The sequence below is a fragment of the Papaver somniferum genome, chromosome 4 (assembly GCF_003573695.1).
Source record: "Papaver somniferum cultivar HN1 chromosome 4, ASM357369v1, whole genome shotgun sequence".
Lineage (NCBI taxonomy): Eukaryota > Viridiplantae > Streptophyta > Magnoliopsida > Ranunculales > Papaveraceae > Papaver > Papaver somniferum.
This window is the reverse complement of record NC_039361.1, coordinates 23,648,036-23,672,432: the sequence shown is the minus strand read 5'-3', so window position 1 is coordinate 23,672,432 and position 24,397 is coordinate 23,648,036. Positions and strand designations below refer to the sequence as shown.

Sequence of the window (24,397 nt, the reverse complement as noted above, 5' to 3'; positions counted from 1 at the left end):
GTTAACCGAGGTTAGCTATATGAACTCTCTCATATCAACCTTATTCATCTTAACCACAACTAGTTCAAATAACTCAAATGAAACTAGTTACAGAGTTGTTCAATTGCTATATTTTCATAGAAGTATACAAGAACACAATTGAAGTAAAATCGGTTTGATTCACTCGAATCAATTCATGAACATTATAGCCACGGTTTTCAAAGAATGCATTCCGTATTATATAAATGTATTAGTTCATGAACAAACCGATTTTAGAACTTTAACCACTCAAGTATGGAAACGGGTACGCATACTTAAAGTAGCCGGTCTGAGTTTGGGTTCACCAGTATGAATACGAGTACGCATACTTCCAAACACAACAGAAATTTCCGGACCCAAACCCTTCGTCAGTACGCGTACGGGTATGTGTACTTAGGTACACGGAATTTCACAACTAATTTCACAAACCCCCAATTCAAAAGAAGCAGCAGAATATCTTCTCTTCTCAGTGAAATTACAACAACAAACCCCTAGAAATGCTGCCAACCATAGTCGGTACCAGTTCTCATCACAGTAACCTTCTTGTAATTCACAGCATCGCCATCTTCAATTCTCGACCAAATCCCCGAGCAGCCGCTCAATTTCATCATAGCAGTTTCCGGTAACCACTATCTCAAAACCCCATTAAAACATCTGGTAAACCCTAATTTCGATTTCTGCTTCTTCTTACTTCTCGCTTTCAAAATCAAATCCAAAATCCCATCTCAAATCTATGGCAGCTCCATTTCTCCCTATATTTCTCGATCCAGATTCTCGGTTCAAGCAACAGTCAACTGCTTTTCTTTCCTCCTCCTCTCTTTCAGGCAAATAATGTTTGAGTATGGATTTTCGGTTCAGGGTATGGGGCAAAATGAATAAGACGGGATATGGATACCCATAATCTATGATAAGGGCTACTTTTAATACTTGGCTAGTCAATTCGTGGAACTGACATGCTACTCCAAATATCACTTGCCATGTGAATGACGGTTTTTCCCTTTTTCTCTTATTTTGAGCGGTTTCCTCTTCTTTTGCTCCGAATGACTCCAAAACACCTATAAAACTCAAATTCACACATAAGATACATAATTTACATGAAAACTCGGAAAGAAGGCTTAAACAATAGATAGTAATTAAGGTGTTTACAACACCTATCAGTTTTTAGATTTTAATAAAAGTAACTAGTAAAACGAAAATATAAATATTGGTCTAAATTAATAAGGAGAAAGATGACTAGGGAATCATTCGCCGTCACTGAACCGAAGCCTAATTAAATGCAAATTTATTTCTTGTTGAACTTATATTGTTACCAACCGTAAAATAGCAATAAGCTCTGCTATCCCCCGGATTCCTACTGTCAATGGATACGGAAGCGCTCGACTACCAGATTTTATCCAACCAACCCACCAAGAATAAGCTCTCAAGGTGTAAATTAGTCGAATGCTTTACACTCTGTGAATCAGGTTGATCCCAGCAAAAGACGCATAAGCTCGGTCTGCTTACTAGTGTTATCTTTACACACAATTGCTTAACAAAATCCTTCTGTCAGCTCTTGCGATTTACTACTGTGTAAAGAGTTGATGTGACAATTACACGTATCACACAACCCTAAATTAGTAGAAGAAATATTGATTGGTTAATTTAATTGATCATTTTAAATAATCCGTCAATATTTTTAGACATTAAAAATAATAAAGATAATCAATAATAAAATAAAATTTGAAATAAACGTGGTTAAAAAAAATAATGCTTCATGATTCAGGACTTTGAAATTATCCCTAGTCAATAAGAAGTTTAGCTACTCATAATTAAACGGTACCAATAAAAAAAAGAGAGAGTTAAAGTAAAACTTAAAATGAAAACGCTCCGTCTCAATTTTTCTATTCTCGCAACAAATGTAAAGGAAGGAGTTGTTCACCTCCTTGGAAATTAATCAAAAAAAATAAGGTTTTTCTGGTTTTTCTGGTGTTCAATATAATGAGATTTTACATCACTATTTATAGCCTCCAAACCGACCAAACTCTTCCACCGTTTCACAAAACCCGCAGTGTAAAAGGATTAAAAATCCTAGCCACCCCTCTCTCTTCCTGCGATGCAAAGTTCACATGTGATAGAAAAATGAAGGTCAAATGGAATTACGACACGTAGCTTGGAGGTATATCTTCCGTACAAAAGCATCGTTGTCTTCTCACGCGCAAGGGAGAAACGAGTCCACATCAGTTAGTAAGACCAAATGACTCTGCTACGGTGCTGCATGGAATAACTTAACAAACTGAACACAAGTTACGACTAGCTCACTCTTCAACGGGACCCTGACGTAGCTAGATGTTTTCTTCTGATGCTGGTCACACATTCAATTCGATGATCCTTGTTAAACCAAATCCTCACCTTCAAAAGCTGCAACTGAGACAAGTCAGGGCTTGTCTCTTCCGGTCGGCTGCACCACACTTCTTCTTTTCTTCTACAGCAGCGTGTCTTGGCCATGGGCCCCACTCGAATTTTGTATGCGCCAATCAGTACTCCTCTTTCCCTGAATCACCGATCCATCTTCATTCCTTGTCTTTGTTCTTCATTCATTCTCCCATTGAAGACGTCCTTCCTCGTTCATGTAGATAGCCCAAAATCGAGTAACAGAACACAGCAAGCTACGCCCCTCCAGCAGAAACTCCCGTCGATCACTGCTTCTCATCAGATCATTGTCAGTTCTCGGAGTGGCAGCAACAATAGTTCATTTCCAAACTTCATCGTCTCTGTGACTTTCTCGAACAGCATCCACTCCATCAATAATGGCAGCAAGCCATAATCATCATTCACCATCGACTGCCGTTGATTCTCTTCTCGACTGCACCATTCTCGAGTTCTTCTTTTCCCATCACGTTCAACTGCCATCAATTCACAACATCCCTTTTCATCACTTCCCTGCCATGATCATCATCCCGAGCTCCAATGATAGCTACATCTCCCTGAACTTCATATCAAGCTCCATCATCACTGATAATGGTAGCAGCAGCATTAATCACGATATTGGCAGCACCAGCATAACCGAGTCTCTGAATTGAAACTCGTCACCAAGCTCGGTTTTATGGCAGCAACCAATAATCCATTTCCAAACTCGAGTATGACTGATTTAGCGAAATCAGGCTAGTACCCATGCTTTCTATCGTCCCCAGGAACCTAATGATGTGTTCAAATTTGAATATCATTGTTGATCAAATCCATCACCATCATGATCATCATGATGAACACCATTAAGAAAAGCTCATGTTCTTCATGTTCATAATAAGGATGAAGAAGAGGTGCCCTGAGTAATTAATAAGGTGCCTTTAGTATTATTCGTATTTTGGCAGCCCCCTATTGTAAAAGACTTGACTGCCTCTAGCAGTTGCTTTGAGCTTGACTGCCCCTTAACAGGAAGGTGTCCCTTAACGTTCGGTTGGGTACCAATAGCACTTTCCTTACAAATTGACCATTTTGACCTTTAGTCTTTAGTCTTATAAGTTCTTGTTTTGCTCGTAACTTCTTCATACGAACTCAAAATGACTTCGCTCTTTCGCCATTGCCCTTGTCTTCTCGTCATCTACAAAATGGAAAGTAAAAATATTGTACTTGAACGAGTTCCACTTGGTCTTTGGCCCTTCTTTACTTGTAGCTAGCTTCTTTTATTGCACAATTGAGCACACATATTCACTTCTTTTTGGATGATTCACCTAATAAAACACAAATAAGAGAAAACAAGCGTAACATACAATAATTTACAATAAAACAAACAAATACTAGCATGAAATTGACACCAATTATATATGAAATATGCACTTATCACCACATTACTCAAACCTACTGTATTCCCAAATCCATATTTCTCACTAGTTTTTTTCTTATAACTATTCACCCTCCAAATCCTGATCACGTAGAAGGACTTCCTTCTTTGTCCGATAAGATGAAGACTATGAACAGCTATGCTCTTGCTGGTGGTTCAAGTGGTTTTCTTAATTCAGTTTGTAAGAAATCTTCTACCACTATTATTCGAAAAGGAAGAAGAAAAGAAGGGGTTCTATTACTGATCTGGACATTCAGTAATAGAGAAAAAATATCAATATGAAGAAAAAATATCAATATTACTGATCTGGACATTCGGAAAGAATATCAATATGAAGAAATTATCCCAACGAACTCAATTAAAAGAAAAAATTCCCTTCACTTCATCAGTATTTGAGTGAAGATGGAATTCCTCATCTGTTTAACTTGGAACTCAGTATTCGGTTAATAAACAAGCCGAAGTCTACTGTTCTCTACTAGTATATACCAATTGCTGCATTATGTGAGTTTCCAAATTTGAAAAAATGCCAGAGTATCTTCATAAACTAGAGGAGATTATATCCTGCTAAGAAGCAACAAGTATATTGATATTACAAAAAAATTGTATGGCTTGTAATAATATTAATTACAATTCGATGTTTAAGGCTTGCATTCATTTAGTTTCTGGTGTTGATTATCTTGGTGTAGATCTACTACAACAATTACATAATTTGATTGCAATAACATCAAGGAACTTAAAATATGCAACTCTCCATGATTGATTCACAAGTAAAACACCACAAAATCCCCAACAGCCTATAGCAAAACCCAAGGCTACGCTAATATAAAACCACTTCATTTCAAACCATTCTTCTTTTTCTTTTTCTGTTTCATTATCAACACTTCCTAGTCCTTGTTTATCTTCAACATCGCCAACATTGCAGTCATTTAGTGGAGCACCACAGAGTCTTCCATTACCAACGAAACTCGATTCAGGCAGACCTTGTAGTTGAGTACCCACCGGAATTTTCCCCGACAAGTTGTTATACGACAAGTTCAAGTGACTTAGAAAGGTTAAGTTTACTATACTTTGAGGAACAGAACCTGAAAGTTTGTTTTTTGACAAATCAAGAGACTCCAATATGCTCATGTTGCCAATCTTGTTTGGAATTCTTCCTGTTAAATGATTACGCGATAAATTCAAAGACCGTAAACCAATCAAATTTGTTAGTTCTCCAGGAATGTCACCTGATAAACTGTTGTCAGATAGGTCCATGATTGTAAGAAGTGTAAGAGTATTGCTGTATTCAAACTCTCTTCCTGTTGTCACCAGAGATGCGATCTCTTTATATTCTGAAAGAAATATGGAATACGATATGGATTCACCATCCTTCTGCAGTGTTGTCATTGCGGTAAAATTGTTGAAACATCTTGGAATCGTACCTGATAGATTGTTATGAGCAAAATCCAAAATTTGAACTGAATTCTGGTGACACAGTTGTTGAGGAATAGCGCCATAAAACTTATTGAAGCGTAATCGAAAGATAAGGAGAAACAAGTACTCCCCAATCCATTTTGGTATGTTCCCAGTGAACTCATTCTCACTAATATCAATCACTCTCAGTTCCCTACACTTGAGCAATGCTGAAGGTAATTTTCCTGAAAGAGAATTATTTCGCAGATGCAGTGATCGAAGGGTGCTTATAGAACCGATAGATGCCGGAATCTCTCCTGTAAGGTAATTGCTTGCCAAACTTATCGATACCAGATTCCACCAGTCAGACCAGCAATCAGGAATTTCTCCAGATAATTGGTTTCTCGAGAGATCAAGAATTCGATTATTCATGTTGCCTAATGGATTGCATAGCAAAACAGAAATTGATCCATTAAATAAGTTATCAGAAAGATCCAATTCTCCCACACCAGGTGATATTCTGGGCAATTTACCCACAAAATGGTTCGAATTCAAGTAAACTAGTCACCCTCACGGATCATCCCGAAGTAACAAATCTGGTACTTGTCCATGAATCTGATTGTGAGATAAATTTAAGTAACTGAACTGAGTAGACATATTCCAAAACCAAGTAGGAACAACTGTATCTGAAATGCCTGCATTAAATATATCAATTCGACTTATATTTTTTTGTGTTTGTAACCATTCAGGGAATTGAGGTCCTAGTTTACAAGCTTGCAAGTTTGCAACCTGAAGTTGAAATGGAGGAATCCAATCAGGTTTCAACTTAAAAACTAGAGAATGCACTTCTAGTTCTTCCAGACTCGTCAGACTTGAGAAATGAGCTTCACTTATTATGCCTTCTAGAGCATTAAAGGCAAGTCTCAAAATTCTCAATTTCGAAAGATGTCCAAAACTTTCCGGTAAAGAACCATTCAACTTATTGAAAAAACCATTTAACACCTTCAATGACGACAGGTCACCTAACGATGACGGAATCGGACCAGAAAATGAATTACTCATAAAAGAAAGGTACTCAAGATTCTTAAAACTCCCTAACTGATCTGGCAATGGACCTGAAAATTGATTACCATCCAAACTTACCGATGTCAACTTACTTCCTGTGCAACTGGACAGATTAGCTAAAAAATATATTTCACCCTTGAGGTGGTAGTTACTTGACAAGTCTAATGCCTGCAAGTTGCAAAGATTTCCAAAGGTTTCTGGTATTTCTCCCTCAAAATCATTGGAAGAGATGTCGAGGTTAGTGAGATTGACAAGGTTACCAATAGCTTCTGAAATGGTTCCTCGAAAACTATTGTAATGAATATCAAGTTTCTCAAGACTTGTAAGATTATAGAACCATTCAGGCAAGGTTGAATTGAGACCAGTGTAACTAAGATCAAGAACTTTAAGAGAAGTGAGATTTGAGTATGAAATAGAAGGAAAGTTTGGATACAGGTTACAGTAGCGTAGATGTAGTTCTAATAAAGATGGAATCATAGTAACTGCGTGAAACCAATTAGATGATGCATTTTCTAAGTCAACATAAGACATATCAAGATATTGCAAAGAAGAGAGATTAGAAAGCCAATGAATATTTTCGACACTATCAAAACTTCTAGACAGATTAAGGTATCTCAAATTACGTAATGAACCCAAGAAAGATGGTAACGAGGTTTCGGAAAAAGTATTTGAACTTAAATCTAAATAATTCAAATTCTCTAACTGTACCAGTGAAGGGTTTAACATACCATCTAAGCCAAATCCTTGCACGTTGAGCTGAACAACACTAGTATTTTCAGTTTTTGTATTGCAAACTACTCCATTCCATTTGCAACAGTCTTTACCAACCCAATTAGAGAGAAAATCCGAAGAATCCACCAAGTCTTGTTTGAAGTTTAGGAGAGCTTCAATCTCCCTATCACTGCAAACAGCACTGACCAAATTTTCTGACAAGAAAAACCCATACATGAAAACGAAAATGAAAATTGCAGGTCTTGACTGCATGATTAATGAATTAATTTTCTGATAAAAGAGCTTCAAAGATGAACAGAATCAACCATAAACAATTAACGAGATAAGAGTCAAACACTTAAATAAATAGACATATTCTTAATAAGAATATTGAAACTACAATTTCTTGTTTTTACACTCTAAATTCAAAGATGTCTAACTCAATCTTTTTAGGTAAATTAACTTTGACAACTGACCTTCACCAACTTCAGTTAGGACATAAATGTGAAAAACAAAAGTCAGTGTAGAATTTTCCCATTCAATTTCAGTGTCTCAAAATTGTAGATAGAAGAATACCATACTTTCTGTTCAGTAGGACTTATATTTGCTTCAGCAAGAACCTAAATTCATGGAAACACACTAGATATTTAACAAGATAAAAAAAATGAGGGGAATAAGAGAAAGTAATACAAATCTGACTACGAATTTACAGTATTACGAAAGATATTGCAAGCTCAGCCCATGGCGAAGAAGAAGAATCAGAAAGGTCTGAAGTTAGGTTAACTACCTCACACATTAAAACGCCGCGATCCGGGCGGGATCTGCCAAATAAGACATTACTCCGGGAACTTCTAAAGCCATTTCCGGATCCGTCGTGCTAAAAGTTCTCTTCTCCTTTTGCCTTATCTCGCGCGCCGTTAGACTAATTAATAATGGGACGCCACGTCTTTTTTTTTTCTTCTATTGCCTCATCTCACGCCGACTAACTAATCAATTTTTATGTTATTTCAAAGAAGGTGGCTAAAAGAAGCATTTATTTTGTGGGACCTGCCTGATTTCGAGGGGGCCTTCCCGATGATAACGTACGTATATACCCGCAAATACGATAAGGAGTAATTAATGACCCATTTTAATCATGAAATTTCGGGATTCCGTTTTGGGATACTAATCACAAAGTTATCATATTAATGACAGAGATATTTCCACAATTACCCTCCCGTGAAGAGTTAAAGTTGAATTTTTTTTCTTTTTCTAATGTCGCATCTCGGTAGCTTTTCTTGTTGCTGCCGTCTGTTAAAGTTGTATTTTTTTCTTTTTCTTTGTTCTTACGACGAAGAAAAAGAACAAAACTAGTGATTAATCATCTTTTTTTGCTTATGTTTCTATTACTTGATTGATCCATTCAGGTTTTATATTTTATTAGACTTGTATTTAGTGGAAACCCACGGGTCTTTGATCTTTGTGACATCACATGCTATTTGATCATCAAAATCAAATTCTCTACACTCATCCAACAGGCGGACCTGTCACTGGGCTAAATGGGCTGTAGCCCGACTAGCTTTTGCTAGTCCACAAGCAAAAAAAAAAAAATTCTGTTCAACCAAGACTTTTAGTCCTGGGCATAAAAGAAAATGTATCCTTCCTGGGCCCATTCCTGAATTTCCAACTATTCACAGTATTTACACTTTAGGAGATCATCAATCTTTTTCCCCTTTTTATCACCAACTTGATGGAGAAGATACATATTGGAGATTATTAGATTTTTTCTATTGACTTGATGCAAGTTGATTTTGTTTTAGGATTTCGGGGCTTTTAAGATTTTTGATAACGATATTCAGTAAAGTGAAAAGAAAAAAAAATCGGCTTATAGCTAAAGTTAAATCTGGATTTCATTGCCGGAAAATCTTGTACGAATGCTACGAAAATAAAACTGTAATAGAGGGGATTTTTAACCTGGCGAGATAGGGGTATACCCAGATTAATTGGGGTATACCCAAATTTAAATGGACATGGTGCCCTTACTAAGGGGAGGCCAAAACAGGATGAAGTTACTTTAGTACCCCTGCACTAATTAACCTAAAACTAAACCCTAAACTTAAAAACTAAAAACCGTTTAATATTCTTCTAATCTATCTTCTCTAATCCCTCTCCTCTTCTCCTTCCTTCATCTTATTCCATCAACCAAAATCAACCGAAAATTTCAATTTTGATATTCTTCAAAAAATGGTTCGATCCAGCAGCAAGAGAGATTCAACAGGTAACATGAGAAGATCCAAATCAGAGGGAAAAGGTAAGAAAAAAATTGGAATGGGTAAAGTGAAAACTACAGGGAGACCAATTTTTCCAATTTCTTCCACTGTGAAACCCACGCCCAGAAATCTAAAGGCGCGCACCCAGTTTTTAGGAAAAAATTATTCCCCGACCCAAAATTATTGAAATTGTACTCATCTTCTTCTCTCTTTCTCCTCCATCTCCAAATCCGATCTGATTTCATACAAATCCGAAATTTCTTTAATGAAAACAAGTTTTAGCTGTAGATCTATGATTATCAAACCTTGTTTTACAAACTCATTTAAGGATTATCTCTGAAAAACAGAAACATGGTGGTTTTAGCCTAATTTGGGTTACCCTCTGTGGATGAAGATGGAGAACAAAGAATCGCTACTAGTACGGTACATTTGGAGCTAATCTCAAATGTCCTGATGGAAATACAAACGGTTTGAATTTCAATCTTTACTTATCTTGATTAGAAGGTGATAAATCACAAGATGCGATTCATTTTGAGTTCTTAGGGAATAATAAGGGGATTGTACAGACTAATTATATGACTGCTAGTACTGCGAATAATAGTGAACATATTCACGAGTTGGGTTTGATTGAAGTGATGGGTTTCATGATTATGAGATTAAATGGGAAAAGGAACAGATTCATGAGTTGGTGTCTTCAAATTCATAGGAATCACAAGGATCGGACATACATTCCTGTCAAGAAAAGGCGATTAAATATTCTCTAGTAAGTACAAAAGAAAGATAAGATTGCATCTAATTTTCTTTGCTTTATCATCAACATATTCTTCTTTTTTCATTTGATTTGGAATGAAGTTTCTCAGCTCCAGGTATCGTCAAAATTCGTCTTCTCCTCCCTTCTATGAGAAATGTGATTATCTCCGTACCAAAATTTAGTGGGAAGGTATGAACACCATATGATTCTGAGGCATGTATGTGGTTGTTCAGAAAAGAGACCAATCCATCTACAAATTTGTTGATTCAATAGTCTGTTAGTAGTATGAATTAGCACCTGCTTGTTAGAAATTGTTTTTTGTTTTAACTAAGAGTTTCTTGTGTATATCTTCTGAGGAACAACAATTGTGTGTCCAAAACTAATAGTTAGCTCTAGTGTGAAGGCTTGTTTGCCAGACACACACCAGTTCTTCGATAAAATGACTTCTTCAGAAATTAGTCAATGGTGGTGTTGATGTTGGTTTCAATGGGTTACGCATTTAAAAGAAAATGGAGCTAAAAGCATGCCGCAGTGGCAAGGCAAAGGAGATGGAAGTGTAAATGGGTTTGGTGTGCGTGTCACGTGCATTTAAAAGAAAATGGAGGTGTGAATAGTGATGCATAACAGGTTATGCATCTACAAATTTGTTGCATAACTTGTTACGCATTCTCAAAATTGGTTGCATAACACGTTCTGCAACTTTTTTTTTTTTGCATAACTTGTTATGCAGTTCAGAAAACGGTTGCATAACACGTTATGCAGCTACTTTTTTTTATTATTGAAACCAACAAAAAATAAGCTTGCATAACTTGTCATGCACCTACGATAATATCTGCATTACATGTTATGCAGTCGGAAAAATAAATGCATTACCTGTTATGCATCCGAAAATATGGCTGCATAATACATCGGGAAAATTGTTGCACAATCTTTTATGCATCAAGAAAGTATATGCATAACCTGTTATGCATCGAGAAAGTATATGCATAACCTGTTATGCATCCGAAAATATGGTTGCATAATGCATTATGCATCAATTTTTTATGTACGCACTAAAATCAACCAAAACAATGGCTACATAACTTGTTATAGATGCATAATTTGTTATGCAGTCGAGAAAATGGTTGCATAATTCGTTATGCGTCTGCAGAATGTGTTATGCATCTTTTTTGGTGGCTGCATAATGGTTATGTATCAAGTTTTCGAAAATTTTGCCTAAAATGATGATCACCTCCGATTTTTTCGTGAAAAACAAAAATTTGATATTCTTGTTTGTGCTCATTGCGTAGCTCTCTTAAAAAGATTTCCAACGATATAAAATTGGTAAAATTCCAAGGCGCGGATTTTTAGATATGTTATATCCAAGTTGCGTTGCCAATTATACCCCTGAAAAATTAGGTTGCATAACGAATTGTGCCTGAAAAAATAGTATGCATAACGAGTTATGCCTGAAAAATAGTATGCATAAACGAGTTATATATTGATTCTTAATAATTTCGGATAATTTTGGGTGTCACGGGAATAATTATGGGTGTCACAGTACCCAAAATTAATTGTGGGCCTGAAAATGAGAATATTATTTATTTTGGGTCTCCCCCTAATTTTCCCATGAGTAAACCCGAGAATGCAATCCCTGAGAATGTTGAGAAGAACTATCCACCAGCAAAAAGAAGACTGTAAGTGATTTCTAAACTCAAACCCATTATTATGATGTGTTGAATGATTGTTATATTAGGTTAGAAATCGAAAATTATGATTAGTTTTTAGTCGGCAAGGTCGATAAATTAAAACCACACCGACTATTGATATTTTTTAAAAGCCGGCATGGTCTCAGGATGAATAACCTGCCGACTTTTCATAGCAGCCATGGCGACTGTTAGACAATAACCAGGGCCGCCAGGGTATAATAACAAACCCTGCCGACTTACAGCTAGTCGGCATTGTCTTAGACTTGTACAATTCCGACTTTAGGTCACAGAAACTTCAATTTCCTTAGTTAATAGTCGACATCTTTATTGAATAAGACCATGCCGACTATGTATTAGTCGGCGTGGTATATGATTACAACCCCTCCAACCATGATTTCGTCGGCAATGTTTAGATTATCGACCATGCCGGCTGTATTACCAGAACCATGTTTCAATGTTTAGAATTTTTCATATCTCTTATTTTTGTACTGTTTAGGTTCCTAGAAGCAAAACTAGAAGATACCCCTTGTATTGTTAGCAATGCAGCAGAGCTATTGGAATTTATTGACAGGATTTATCCTGGTTTAGAAGATCCTAAAGATGAAACTTAAAATAATTGACGTGTAAGAAAGTTACTTTTGATGGGTAAGGAAGATCCTGAAGAATTTCTAAGGTTTATGGATAGTCCTAGCAATCCCCTCAACTATGAAGAATTCACATCATCAAAGGAGGAAGAAGAGGAGGTTGATCCAAGAACTTTTTTCAGGGCATGTGACTTTTGTGGAGTGAACCCTTATTACAATGAGGCCGGTGACTACATAGGTCCAGATAAGGGAAAAGCAAAAGCTGATGCTGGTGAAAAAGCTAGTGATGTGGAGGAAGAAAACAACAACAAGAAGGATCCATGAAATTCTTAAATTTTATTATGTTTCACTTGGTTTAGAAACTTAGATTGTGGTTTGAACTCGTACATCATGTTTTGAACTTTTAAATTGTGGTTTTAGACTTGTTAAACTTGACTTATGTTAATTTTTAGTTTTAGTTGCTTTAGAACTTATTCGTTTTTGTGCAGTTTTAGACAATATTAGAGTTTTACTAAGTCGGCATGGTTTGTAAGCTCTACCTTGCCGACCATCCCATGATATATGCTATAGTGCTGTCAGGAATAGGTAGTCGGCATGATTTGAAATCTCAACCCTGCCGACCTAAATGTTAGTAGTATAAAAATATTACTTTTCAGGTACAAAGTACAAGCCATTGAATGCTCAACGGCTATAAATTTCAAAATCAAGATATTAGGTGTGTTGTTATTATAAAAGCATCCTCAACTTCATCTTCAACCTTGCATAAAGAATGGAAGTTTTAAGTACAACACAACCAAATATTTGTAGTCTTTGTACACTAAGTGGTCATTTTGCAAACGATTGTCCCTTTGAAGGAAGCAAATGCACTATTGAAGGTTGTAAGGGATTCTTATTTCTCATGAAAGCTGCAGTAGGAGATGTATATCATCCGTATGCTTCAAAATGCACTTGTCGTGGGTTTTTCTATTGGATAGATGAGCGCCTAGCTCTGTACGAAGATGAAGTTGCTAAAATCAACCTTCTACCATGCACAGATCCATGTTGAGACGGTAAGATGAAGCTAATTACCACTCCTAAGAAATTATGTACCGGAAAAAGATACTATCTATGTCCCAAATGTGTTAGGGTTAAGTTTTTAACGTTTATATGCTTTAATTAAGGTTTGTATGCTCTAATTAAGTTTTTAAGGTTTGTATGCTCTAATTAAGTTTCTAAAGTTTTTTAAGTATTTAAGAATCAATGTATTCGATGTAGTCGACATTATACTAAATTCAAAGCGTGCCGGATGCTTAAAAATTTACCCACCATGCCGGCGGATGTATAGTCGGCAGGGTTCTCCTAATATACCCTGCCGACCACAATATGTGAGGAACATGAAGAAACAATTTTTTTTTTCTGTTTTGATCGGCATGGTTGTCTTCATAAACCATGCCGACCACAAAAAAGTCGGCAACCTGACGGAATCAAGAGCTTGCTGACCTGGAGACAGTCGGCACTGTAGGAGGGAAACAACCTTGCCGACCGTCCCAGGCCATTTTTCATGTGCTGTCATGCAGTGCAGCCGTCAACCTGATGAAATTATAACCTGCCGACCCTGGGACGGTCGGCAGGGTCGTATGATAAATACAATGCCGACAGGATCGATATCTTCAATCGGAATGAGAGTTTTATACCTACCAAGCATATGACGACATGGAAGTCCGATAGCCTTCATTATCCTACAATTACAAGGAGTGTCTGGCTTGTCATACTTTTGATACAACTTGAGATGTTTCATCATAAAACGTATTTCCCAATGCGAGACGTTGCAATGTATACCAAGAAGCAACCAATTATCCTCCTTCAACTTCCGGAAGCTACTTTCTTGGAATTGTTTTTTATCTTGTTTATATCATTATTAGTGTACTCATGGATAGCATGTTGAACTGTCACAATCCATTTTTGACTCGTGAAAAGTAGACTTTTTAGTCTACCATGAGCTTGCTCTACCATGCTTGTGGATTCAAGTATCAAATGTTTATAGTCGTAAGTAAAAGCATACACAAACCTCTCTTTGTGTGGCCTCAACCATTGTCTCTTGCAATATTCCACTACTTTGGGGTAATTAGTCCCCCAATCATCCTCGAACTCCTTCAAGTTGATCTCATATTTTGCCACACTCATCGACCAAACCAACTTATACCATGCTTTCATGAATAACCCAAACTTGATCTCACCTTCTTTCCATTCTTCATCTTCTTTCTTCTTCTCTTTCTCTCTCTCCTCTTTAGTTAGTTTACTAAGACGTTCATCTCCCTCCTTTTCATGTTTAGTGTCTTTCTTTGCCTTTGGATTTTGGATATGATTCCTACATTTCTTTCTAAGATTGCATTGGATATGCCAAGTGCAAAGAAAATTTTGTGCATTGGGAAAAACTATCCTCACGACGTTTATTATTGCTTGCTCATTGTCGGTCACTATAACCCCGGGAGTCTCGTCTTCGTGGTAGAGAAGCTTCAAAGTTTCCAATGCCCAAATATAGTTATCATCCTTCTCATGATCCATAAAACACCATGCCACCATAAAAGATTGCTTATCCGAGGTTTGTCCAACAATGTTCAACAAAGGAATGTTATACCTATTCGTCTTATAAGTACAATCCATGAACAAAACTTGGTAAAAGCACCGCGCCAATTGAATCATATCGGGATGCACAAGAAAAATACGATCCACCTTCCCCTCCGATGACTCATGGTGTCTCACCGTATAGTTGTATTTGTGTGCCAACCATTGTGATTCTTCCATTACCTTTCTTGCATTTCATTCAATTCTTATGATGGTTGCCTTGGCCGCATAAATTGTAGACAATGAAGATAGGTTATTCTTGTCACCTCTCTTGAAATTACTAAGGAGCTTTCTTGGTTTAATTCCCCAACTTGTTCTTACTTGTTCGAACTCGTGCGGTTTCAACTTGGCAACTTGGGAGTGCCCAACAAGAATTTCCGGATCTTTATGGTTATGCCAACCAACATCAACTCTATTCATTCTCCACATGTCATCGGTTTCTTTGTTCCTCCAAAAAATAATCTTGAATGGGCATCCACACTTCTTTGACTTAGTCTTGTACACCCTAGTCATCTTCTTATCATACACATAACCCTTTCTCTTGTGACTTGCATCCGGCGACCCACTACACTCGCATACCATTTCAAACCGCGTAGATTTTTGTTGGGTGTTTTTCACTAGAACGCACATCTTCTCTTTTGCTTTCTCAACAATCCAATTTACCGCGTCGTCTTTTTCCTTCCATTCCAAATCATTAGCATAATGTGCGGAAGTATCAGGACCCCTAACATTGTGAGCTTGAGGCTGATCCGTCATCGGTACCAATGCAATCTACAAAGCAACACAAGTTAGTTGAAATGTACTACAAAATTCGGTAGGGTCGATATATAAAACAACGCCGGCTTGGTCGAAGAATAAAAGAGTGCCAACCAAACCAAAGTCGGCAGGGTCGACGTACCCAGAACAATTCTGACTTAAGCATGTTTCAAATTCGTTTCCTGTGCTGCAAAAAATCTTGTAGTCGGCAGGGTCTATATATAAAACAACGCCGGCTAAACAACAGCCGACTTGGTTGGAAAATAAAACAGTGCCAACCACACTATAGTCGGCAGGGTCTACGTACCACTACAATGCTGGCTTAAACATGTTTCAAATCACGACTTCTGTGTTTCAAAAAATCTTGTAGTCGGCAGGGTTCATATTTTCGACTTTGCCGACTAGAATACTGCTCATGAAAAGTCGGAGCATTGGGTAATATATACCACGCCGACTTTTACAATCGGCATGATCTACAATCGTCGACTTTTCCGACTAGAATACTGCTCATGAAAAGTCGGAGCATTGGGTAATATATACCACGCCGACTTTTACAGTCGGCATGATTGACAATCGTCGACCTTTCCGACTCTAGGCAGCAAAAGTGGAAAAAAAAACAACCAAAATCGATCATTTACATGGAAAAATCACAATCTTCACCACGTATGTTGTCTACCTGATTACTTGCAGCTCCATTCTCTTATTCTTGGTCATTGGATTCTACGTTTGGCTCAAGACATTCATCACTTCCGTACCCATCTTGAGTTTGCGGAAAATAAAAGTGAGTATCATGCATATAATCCATTGTCTCATGATCTGGTAGATCATCATACAAGTACTCATCTGTAGAAGGAAAGTTAGAAGACTCCCCCACTTCAAAATCAGGATTTGAATCAATCATTCTCTACTACTTCTTTCTCTTTCTTACTCTCAATTATTTCCAAATCCACTCATATAAATCAACTAACTAATCTAACTAATTTAACTAATCTAATCATTTCAATTAAATTAGTGTTAATCATTGCAGGGGCAGTTGATAGACACATTTTTATGTCTAATTTATCTCGATTCTATATATTGATAGTGCTCATTTTTGTACTTATTATGGTGTTTTATGTTTGTGTAGGTATTTTTGGCCAATAAACATTTTTGGAAAAATCTGCTCGAAAAGTTGCGCATGGCACCCCCGGAGGACACTTGCTATTTGGACCCCTCAAATGGATAAGGGGTAACCAATTACTAAGGGAATCCATTTCCAGGCAGCTGCTAAAGGGAGACCAACACAGGATAGGGGGAGGTCATCCTCATCATTTGAATTCTGGTTTTGGGGGGAAACAAAACCAGCGAACCTGAAGTTTTAAGAAATCAAAATTTTGAGAATTTTTAGGGAGATACAACCTCGGATTTTTGTTGGGCTGGACGTGATATAACTAAACAGGCCTGATATGGGTGATTTAATCGATCAAATTGGGCTGAATAATTTGGAAGAAGAAAACAGAGGTTGACTTGTTAAAGGAAACTGTATGGAATTATTTTAGGAATTTCAGGGAGACTAAAGGCGTGATATTGTTTCCTAAGGTGATATTCTATCTAAGGAAGAGTTTCGGATGATTTGGAAGTCTTATAAACGCGTAAGGAAGTCGGCATAGAAGATTATTGCCGTGGCTTGCACGAAAAGAAAAAGAGAAATTTAATCGCTATTTTTAGGTTTCTGAGGAGTATAAAAGGTGTGTTCGAGTCCCAGGGAATGGGACGAAGTCATTGGAGCGGTCACAGAGGAGTTTGTAACACCACAGAGCTGAATTGATCAAGTTGCAGGAAAACCCAAGTTTCTGCTGCTGCTGCTGAAGAAAAAACGTTGCAAATAAGAACAACGTCTCAAATTTGTAACGCTGCTACAGTAACTTCTTTGTAACAGTCAGTCCTTTGTTTTGCAACGCCATTACATCGTTGCAAACAATCAGTTTTATAGTTTTTCATTCTTTTAATCAACTTTTGGGCTAAGAAAAAATATTTTGAGCAAGTGATCAATATGAGGAGCTAAACCCCATTGTTGAGGCGACGGAGGAAGCCATTTTTCCAAATATTATGTGGTAAATTCTATTTAATTTAATTTTTGTAATTCTTTTATGATTATTTGCACTGAACTGAAATTGAATTTATGATTCTGATTAAGGGGGTGTGTTCTCAATTGATGGGTTATGCTTAGGTTAAGTCTTTTGATGGTCCATGCTTTCGATTTACAACTATTGTTTTGAGAATCTACTTGTCTAGGAGAATATTGGAATCACTTCAAACGTAAAGAGTTGCATAATTATTGACTAGATTAAATCACATAAAAATTGGAGATTGGTGGAATCCCGAGTCTCAGTGCTTTTTATAATCTTGATAACAATTTCTTTTTAAGTTTTCTATTTTAATTTGAGTCTAAAATCGAGTCAACACAATCCGAGTTGAACGAACTTTACTACCACTTTCAAAACTACATCAATTTTTGGCGTCGCCGATGCGGATTTGTATTAGGTTTTAGGTTTTAGATTTATTTTATTTATTTTAGAATTTTTGTTCTCTTTTACGCCTTTGGTATTTTTCGATTCTTTTCAGATTGGAGCGAAGCTACAAGGAAAGAAAAAGTGCTATAAAAGGAAAACATCGCCAAAGAAGGAAAGAAAAGAGGAATCCGAAAGGAGTGAAGAAGAATATTTTGTGTATGGTTATTTTGTTTTATTTTTAAAAACTGTAAATAGGGATTTATTTTTTGTAATTTTTCTTTTTATATTTGGACACTTTTTGGACTTTATTTTTGGACTTGGACATTATTATTTTTAAACCCTAAGGAAGGGTTAAGATTAAATATAAACTGTTTGCAGGGAAGGACAACAGTTACAATACTGTCTCGGCCCCTCGGGTTCGTACACTGACATTGGAGTCGGTGCCCTGAGTCGACTTCAACGGTTCATCGCCCGTCTGGTACGGGAGGTAAGACTCTATCCACCCATGAATCCCCTGTCAGTGGGTTTTATTTTGTGTGAAAACTCACACCCCTGCAATAGAATGTCGAACTGGTATTACAAGAGCCAATACAACGAATATCCGACTGAGTTTTAAAATGGACGTTACTACTTTGACCATAGTGTGAATAGTGGTTGGGAACATCAGCCTTTTCAAGGTTATGTCTCATACCTTGATGAGCCCAATTACTATCCACACACGCATCGGTCATACGAGCAAAATTCTTATATTTCTCCTTTAGAAGAGTCCCTCAGGAAATTAGAGGATTCGACACGTAAGTTAGATGAGATGAATAACTTAGTTTATGACGAAAGAGAACTTTCTATAGAGGAATCCTTCAAGCTGATAGCTGAGACGAACGAAAGAATTGCTCGAAATAATCTTAATTTACAATACAGTGATTCCAATAGTACCCTTGAAAATGAGGATAGTTATTTGCATAATCAAGATGACGAGGATAAAATTGGTAACACTACTTGTTTAGATGAAGTTCAACCATTTTCATGTTATTATGATGATTATGATGTGGATAGTGTTGATGAAGAATTTGAAATATATAGGCATAGTGATCAGGAATTTGTTACTCCAGATGAACTTTATGATGATAGTGTTATTTCTGGTTCAGATCCCGATAATTTTAATGATTATTCACCTATTCTAAAGGACGAGGATTTGATTAGAGATACCACTTCTTTAGATGATGTAGTATTTCCTTTTGATTACGAAGTCAATAATGGTTTAGAGGAACGCGTTTATCTTGAGAATACCGTTTTAGAGTCTAGCGATTTAGAAACAATGGTCTTAGACGAAGAAAATGAACTTGTACAACTATTAAATATGAGTGAGTATGCGTCACTTGAGTATAACCTAGAAGAAGCAATTGACTATTTTCAGGATTCCAACGATCTAGAAATTGAGGAAGTTGTGACTAGTCTTTCTAGAGACACTGAAAACTCTAAGTTTGGGGGTGATTATCATTCTCCATGTGCTTTAACTATTAGCAAGGTCCCTCACTTGGGACTTGACATATGTGCCTCAACCATTTTACAAGATTATCTTCATACACGTTTTCCTGAACCTAGTGATGTCCATAAGGAAGTTCAGTTGTTAGAAACCCATCCTATGGTTGATGTGGTTTACCCAGGCTATGATATCCAAATTGACTTTGTTTTCCCACCAAATATTTTTCAACCGATTGTGGGAATGTGTAAGTTTCAGATGTGTCATTTATTAATTTTTGAGACTAAACCTAATTACTTAAGGAGATTAGGATCGACATATTTGTTTAAGGAAGACCACCACTCTTATTGTGGTCAGCTGTGTGAGTCAAAACTGATTGACTTTAAGGATCCACAATTATTCAGGTTATTATTATGTGCTTCTAAGTTTTTACTTGAGTTTTTCCAGACTCTAATACCTGAACCGGACCTTAGCTTTGAAGAATTCCAGCGCATGAAAATATTTTATCTAGACCCTTTCATAGACACTGAACCTGAACCACAGCTAGATGTAGTTGTCTTAAACAGGAAACTAGACAAGGGTGCGCTTTATTTGTTAATTTTCTTGGCATGTTGCAGATTCCTTTTACTTGTGATAGATCTATTTGTTTTTGATGACCCAAGAATATTTCGGCTATTACTTTATGATACGAGGTGATTAATCCTTTCTTATGTCTGGCTGAAGACGTTAAACTTAGCACTAATTGGGAGGTAACCCAATCTCATGCAACACGGTAATATCTTTCCTTATCTCTTTTGCTTGAAATGGTAACAGTTTCTCCTTGTTCATGCTTTTAATTTTATCTTTAGAACATTGAGGACAATGTTAGATTTAAATTTGGGGGTATGGGAGAAACTTTTTAGTTGAAATATGAATAAACTCTAGAGCCTAGGAATTTATGCCTATTTAGGATGACACTAACTAATCTAAGTGGATGGAAGTATTTTGATTGTAGGAGTTGAGGAACCAATCTGATTAGATGACAACATCTAGAAGAGTCTATTCATAAAAGCACAGAGCTCAGGTGTTAGAAATAACATGATAGTTTCACCATATCTCGTTGAGTCCTTTTCACTTCTATTTTTACTTTATTTTGTTTTTAAACTATGTTTCTAGAAGTGATTAGGTGGGGCCCACGATTCAAGTTGTTACCAATGATAGGGTGAATTAGAGTGATTGAGTTACAAAGAAAAAGAAAAAAAGACCAGACCAATTAGACCAAACGGATCAAAAAAAAAAATCAGTGAATAAAGTCGACCACTGGTTCCCTTGTATATGCCAGTTGTGTTGAACTAGAATTAGGATTATCGATCACTGGTTCCCTTGTATATGCCAGTTGTGTTGATATTAGTCAGACTAAGTATCTCAATCCATTAAGATAGGTTCATTTTGGCGGAGGACTTCAGACATATATGGGAAACGCCGTTCACTTAGTAAACATCAAAACCATCTATGTTTTTCTATTTCCATCTTCTTGATCTATCCATGTGATTAGTTTTGACTCCGGATATTGATGTCCATAGTGCGACTATCTGAGTAGAGCTCTGTCACTTTATATGAATTTTAGTATGCTTGAGTGCAAACTCGTGTACATCAATTGGAATTTCGCATCAGGGTACTTCTTCATGTAGTCAATAAGTATGCCAACCAAGGAGATTCTTTAGTGCCTTCCAAGGTTCTGCATAGATAGCTAAGGTCTGGAGTAAAGGTTTTGTGGGTATACCTCTTGTAAGCCCTCCGGAGACAGCACTCCGCCACTAGGGACACTTAGGGGTTTAAAGGCTTATTGCATACGCTAAATGCAATCGACGATGCCTGCGTCAGTGAGTTAGGATTTTATTTTCTATTTTAGATTTGCTCTAGGACTAGCAAATAATAAGTTTGGGGGTATTTGATAGACACATTTTTGTGTCTAATTTATCTCGATTCTATATATTGATAGTGCTCATTTTTGTACTTATTATGGTGTTTTATGTGTGTGTAGGTATTTTTGGCCAATAAACATTTTTGGAAAAATCTGCTCGAAAAGTTGCGCGGGGCACCCCGGAGGACACTTGCTATTCGGACCCCTCAAATGGATAAGGGGTAACCAATTACTAAGGGGCATCCATTTCCTGGCAGCTGCTAAAGGGAGACCAGCACAGGATAGGTGGAGGTCATCCTCATCATTTGAATTCTGGTTTTGGCGGGAAACAAAACCAGCGAGCCTGCAGTTTAAGAAATCAAAATTTTGAGAAGTTTTAGGGAGATTCAACCTCGGATTTTTGTTGGGCTGGACGTGATATAACTAAACAGGCCTGGTATGGGTGATTTAATCGATCAAATTGGGCTGAATAATCCGGAAGAAGAAAACAGAGGTTGACTTGTTAAAAGAAACTGTATGGAATTATTTTAGGAATTTCAGGGAGACTAAAGGCGTGATATTGTTTCCTAAGGTGATATTCTATCTAAGGAAGAGTTTCGGATGATTTGGAAGTCTTATAAACGCGTAAGGAAGTCGGCAGAGAAGATTATTGTCGTGGCTTGCACGAAAAGAAAAAGAGGAATTTAATCGCTATTTTTAGGTTTCTGAGGAGTATAAAAGGTGTGTTCGAGTCCCAGGGAATGGTACGAAGTCATTGGAGCAGTCGCAGAGGAGTTTGTAACACCACAAAGCTGAATTGATCAAGTTGCAGGAAAACCCAAGTTTCTGCTACTGCTGAAGAACAAACGTTGCAAATAAGAACATCGTCTCAAATTTGTAACGCTGCTACAATAACTTCTTTGTAACAGTCAGTCCTTTGTTTTGCAACGCCATTACATCGTTGCAAACAATCAGTTTTATAGTTTTTCATTCTTTTAATCAACTTTTGGGCTAAGAACAAATATTTTGAGCAAGTGATTAATATGAGGAGCTAAACCCCATTGTTGAGGCGACGGAGGAAGCCATTTTTCCAAATATTATATGGTAAATTCTATTTAATTTAATTTTTGTAATTCTTTTATGATTATTTGCACTGAACTGAAATTGAATTTATGATTCTGATTAAGTGGTTGTGTTCTCAATTGATGGGTCATGCTTAGGATAAGTCTTTTGATGGTCCATGCTTTCGATTTACAGCTATTGTTTTGAGAATCTACTTGTCTAGGCGAATATTGGAATCACTTCAAACGTAAAGAGTTGCATAATTATTGACTAGATTAAATCACATAAAAATTGGAGATTGGTGGAATCCTGAGTCTCAGTGCTTTTATCTTGATAACAATTTCTTTTTAAGTTTTCTATTTTAATTTGAGTCTAAAATCGAGTCCACACAATCCGAGTTGAACGAACTTTACCACCACTTTCAAAACTACATCGGCAGTTTTGCCATTTAGAAAATACAAGGTTAAGGGGTGGCTTCTTTTACTTCAAAATGACCTAGCTTTTGTCTTATTAGGTATACCCCAATTAATTTGGGTAACCCCAATCAAGCCAGGATCTTTAAACTCTACCAATTTTCTTGTTTTAACTTTATCTCAGAATAAAAAAATCAACAAATTCAATGGGTAAGATGGGAACTAACCATTGCTAGAAAAAACTAAATTAGATTTCCAGAAAATTCCAAGTACCAAAGAATAGTTACATCACCCAAAGCAAATAAACATTAATTTATCCTTCCTTAACATATATCTAGGGATACAAGTTAACAAAAGCCAAATTAACAAAAGTCAAGCTCCTAATTAACAAAAGCCAAGTTAACTTGTATCGAGGGATACAAGTAACAAAAGCCAAGCTCCTATGAGTGATTTGTTCATTTTAATCCGATTATGAACTTAACAAATGAGGAAAATTACTGCGCAAATGGGTAAATTTTATGATCTGCCCACTATGGTTTTCGATCAGCCGTCCGTCTTTTCTCAAATCGCGTGGATTATCAACATCTTTCAACAGACTTACTTACTCTGTGCATTCCTAGTAATGTCGTTGGTGGATTAAGTTAATATGCGCGGTCTTTCTCTGCCCACCAACGACTACATTTTATTTTCATCGTCCAATTACTCTTACTCTTATCCCTATAAATTCAGCTCATTTCAAGCTTAAAATTCACACCTTCTACACCTATACCATATCAATCTATCAGAAGAATTCAAAAAAATCCATTTCTACAATAAACATGGCAATCCCCTCGTACCAATCACAACAACAAACACAACAATCACAACAACAAACGCAACAAAGATTCGGTAGAGTCTGTGGTGTCAAGTTTACGATGGATGACGATGAATCAATTTGTAAAAATTATGTGTTCTTTACAGTAGATCAACTCAATGGTGGCTAGCAACTGGGGACTATGTTCTATGGAAAGATTTTTCAAAAACTCCGTTAAGAAACCGATAACATCCATAATTGTGATCTTGAATGGTTGTCTCATCGTTTTCATGCAATTAGAAAAGATGTTACTGACTACGTAGCTTTGGCAAATGTTCTGATGCAAAAAAAAAGTGGTGAAGGTGAACCTGATGTGGAGTGGAGATGTCGATAAGAATGGCAAAGAACCCACAAAACTGGTTTCCAACAGGAAATTTGTTTCAACATTCTGACGGTACTTAACATATTTAATCCGTACGTGTTGGAAGGTAATCAAATGAAAATAAGATCACCACATGGTCCAATTTCACAAGATTTTTAGAATGGTGCATTTGTTTCCTCACAGGAAACAAATGCATATCCGCATGCTAGGTCTCTAAGTAGTCAAGAACAACACAACATCAATATGGATTTTAATACC

At 36.8% G+C, this 24,397-nt stretch overlaps 1 protein-coding gene across 6 annotated transcripts; it reads right to left on the bottom strand.

Annotated features, from left to right (window-relative positions):
- Positions 1-4,418: 4,418 nt before the first annotated feature.
- LOC113274950 (receptor-like protein EIX2) lies at positions 4,419-7,972 on the bottom strand. 6 transcript variants are annotated; one of them, XM_026524376.1, is made up of 2 exons: positions 5,257-7,952; positions 4,419-5,166 (listed from the first exon to the last, which is right to left on the bottom strand). In XM_026524376.1, the coding sequence occupies exons 1-2, from the start codon at positions 5,657-5,659 to the stop codon at positions 4,508-4,510; spliced, it is 1,062 nt and encodes a 353-aa protein (XP_026380161.1). In that variant the 5' UTR covers positions 5,660-7,952; the 3' UTR covers positions 4,419-4,507. The 6 variants fall into 5 exon arrangements, 5 of the variants coding, with proteins under 5 accessions (XP_026380157.1, XP_026380161.1, XP_026380159.1 ...); XM_026524372.1 differs by having other exon boundaries at positions 4,419-7,623; positions 7,791-7,972; XM_026524374.1 differs by having other exon boundaries at positions 4,419-5,922; positions 7,021-7,952.
- Between the last annotated feature and the right edge of the window lie 16,425 nt (positions 7,973-24,397).

Bases quoted from the DNA above. Each gene is read 5' to 3' on its own strand.
- LOC113274950 (XM_026524372.1), bottom strand. From the start codon at position 7,276: ATGCAGTCAAGACCTGCAATTTTCATTTTCGTTTTCATGTATGGGTTT.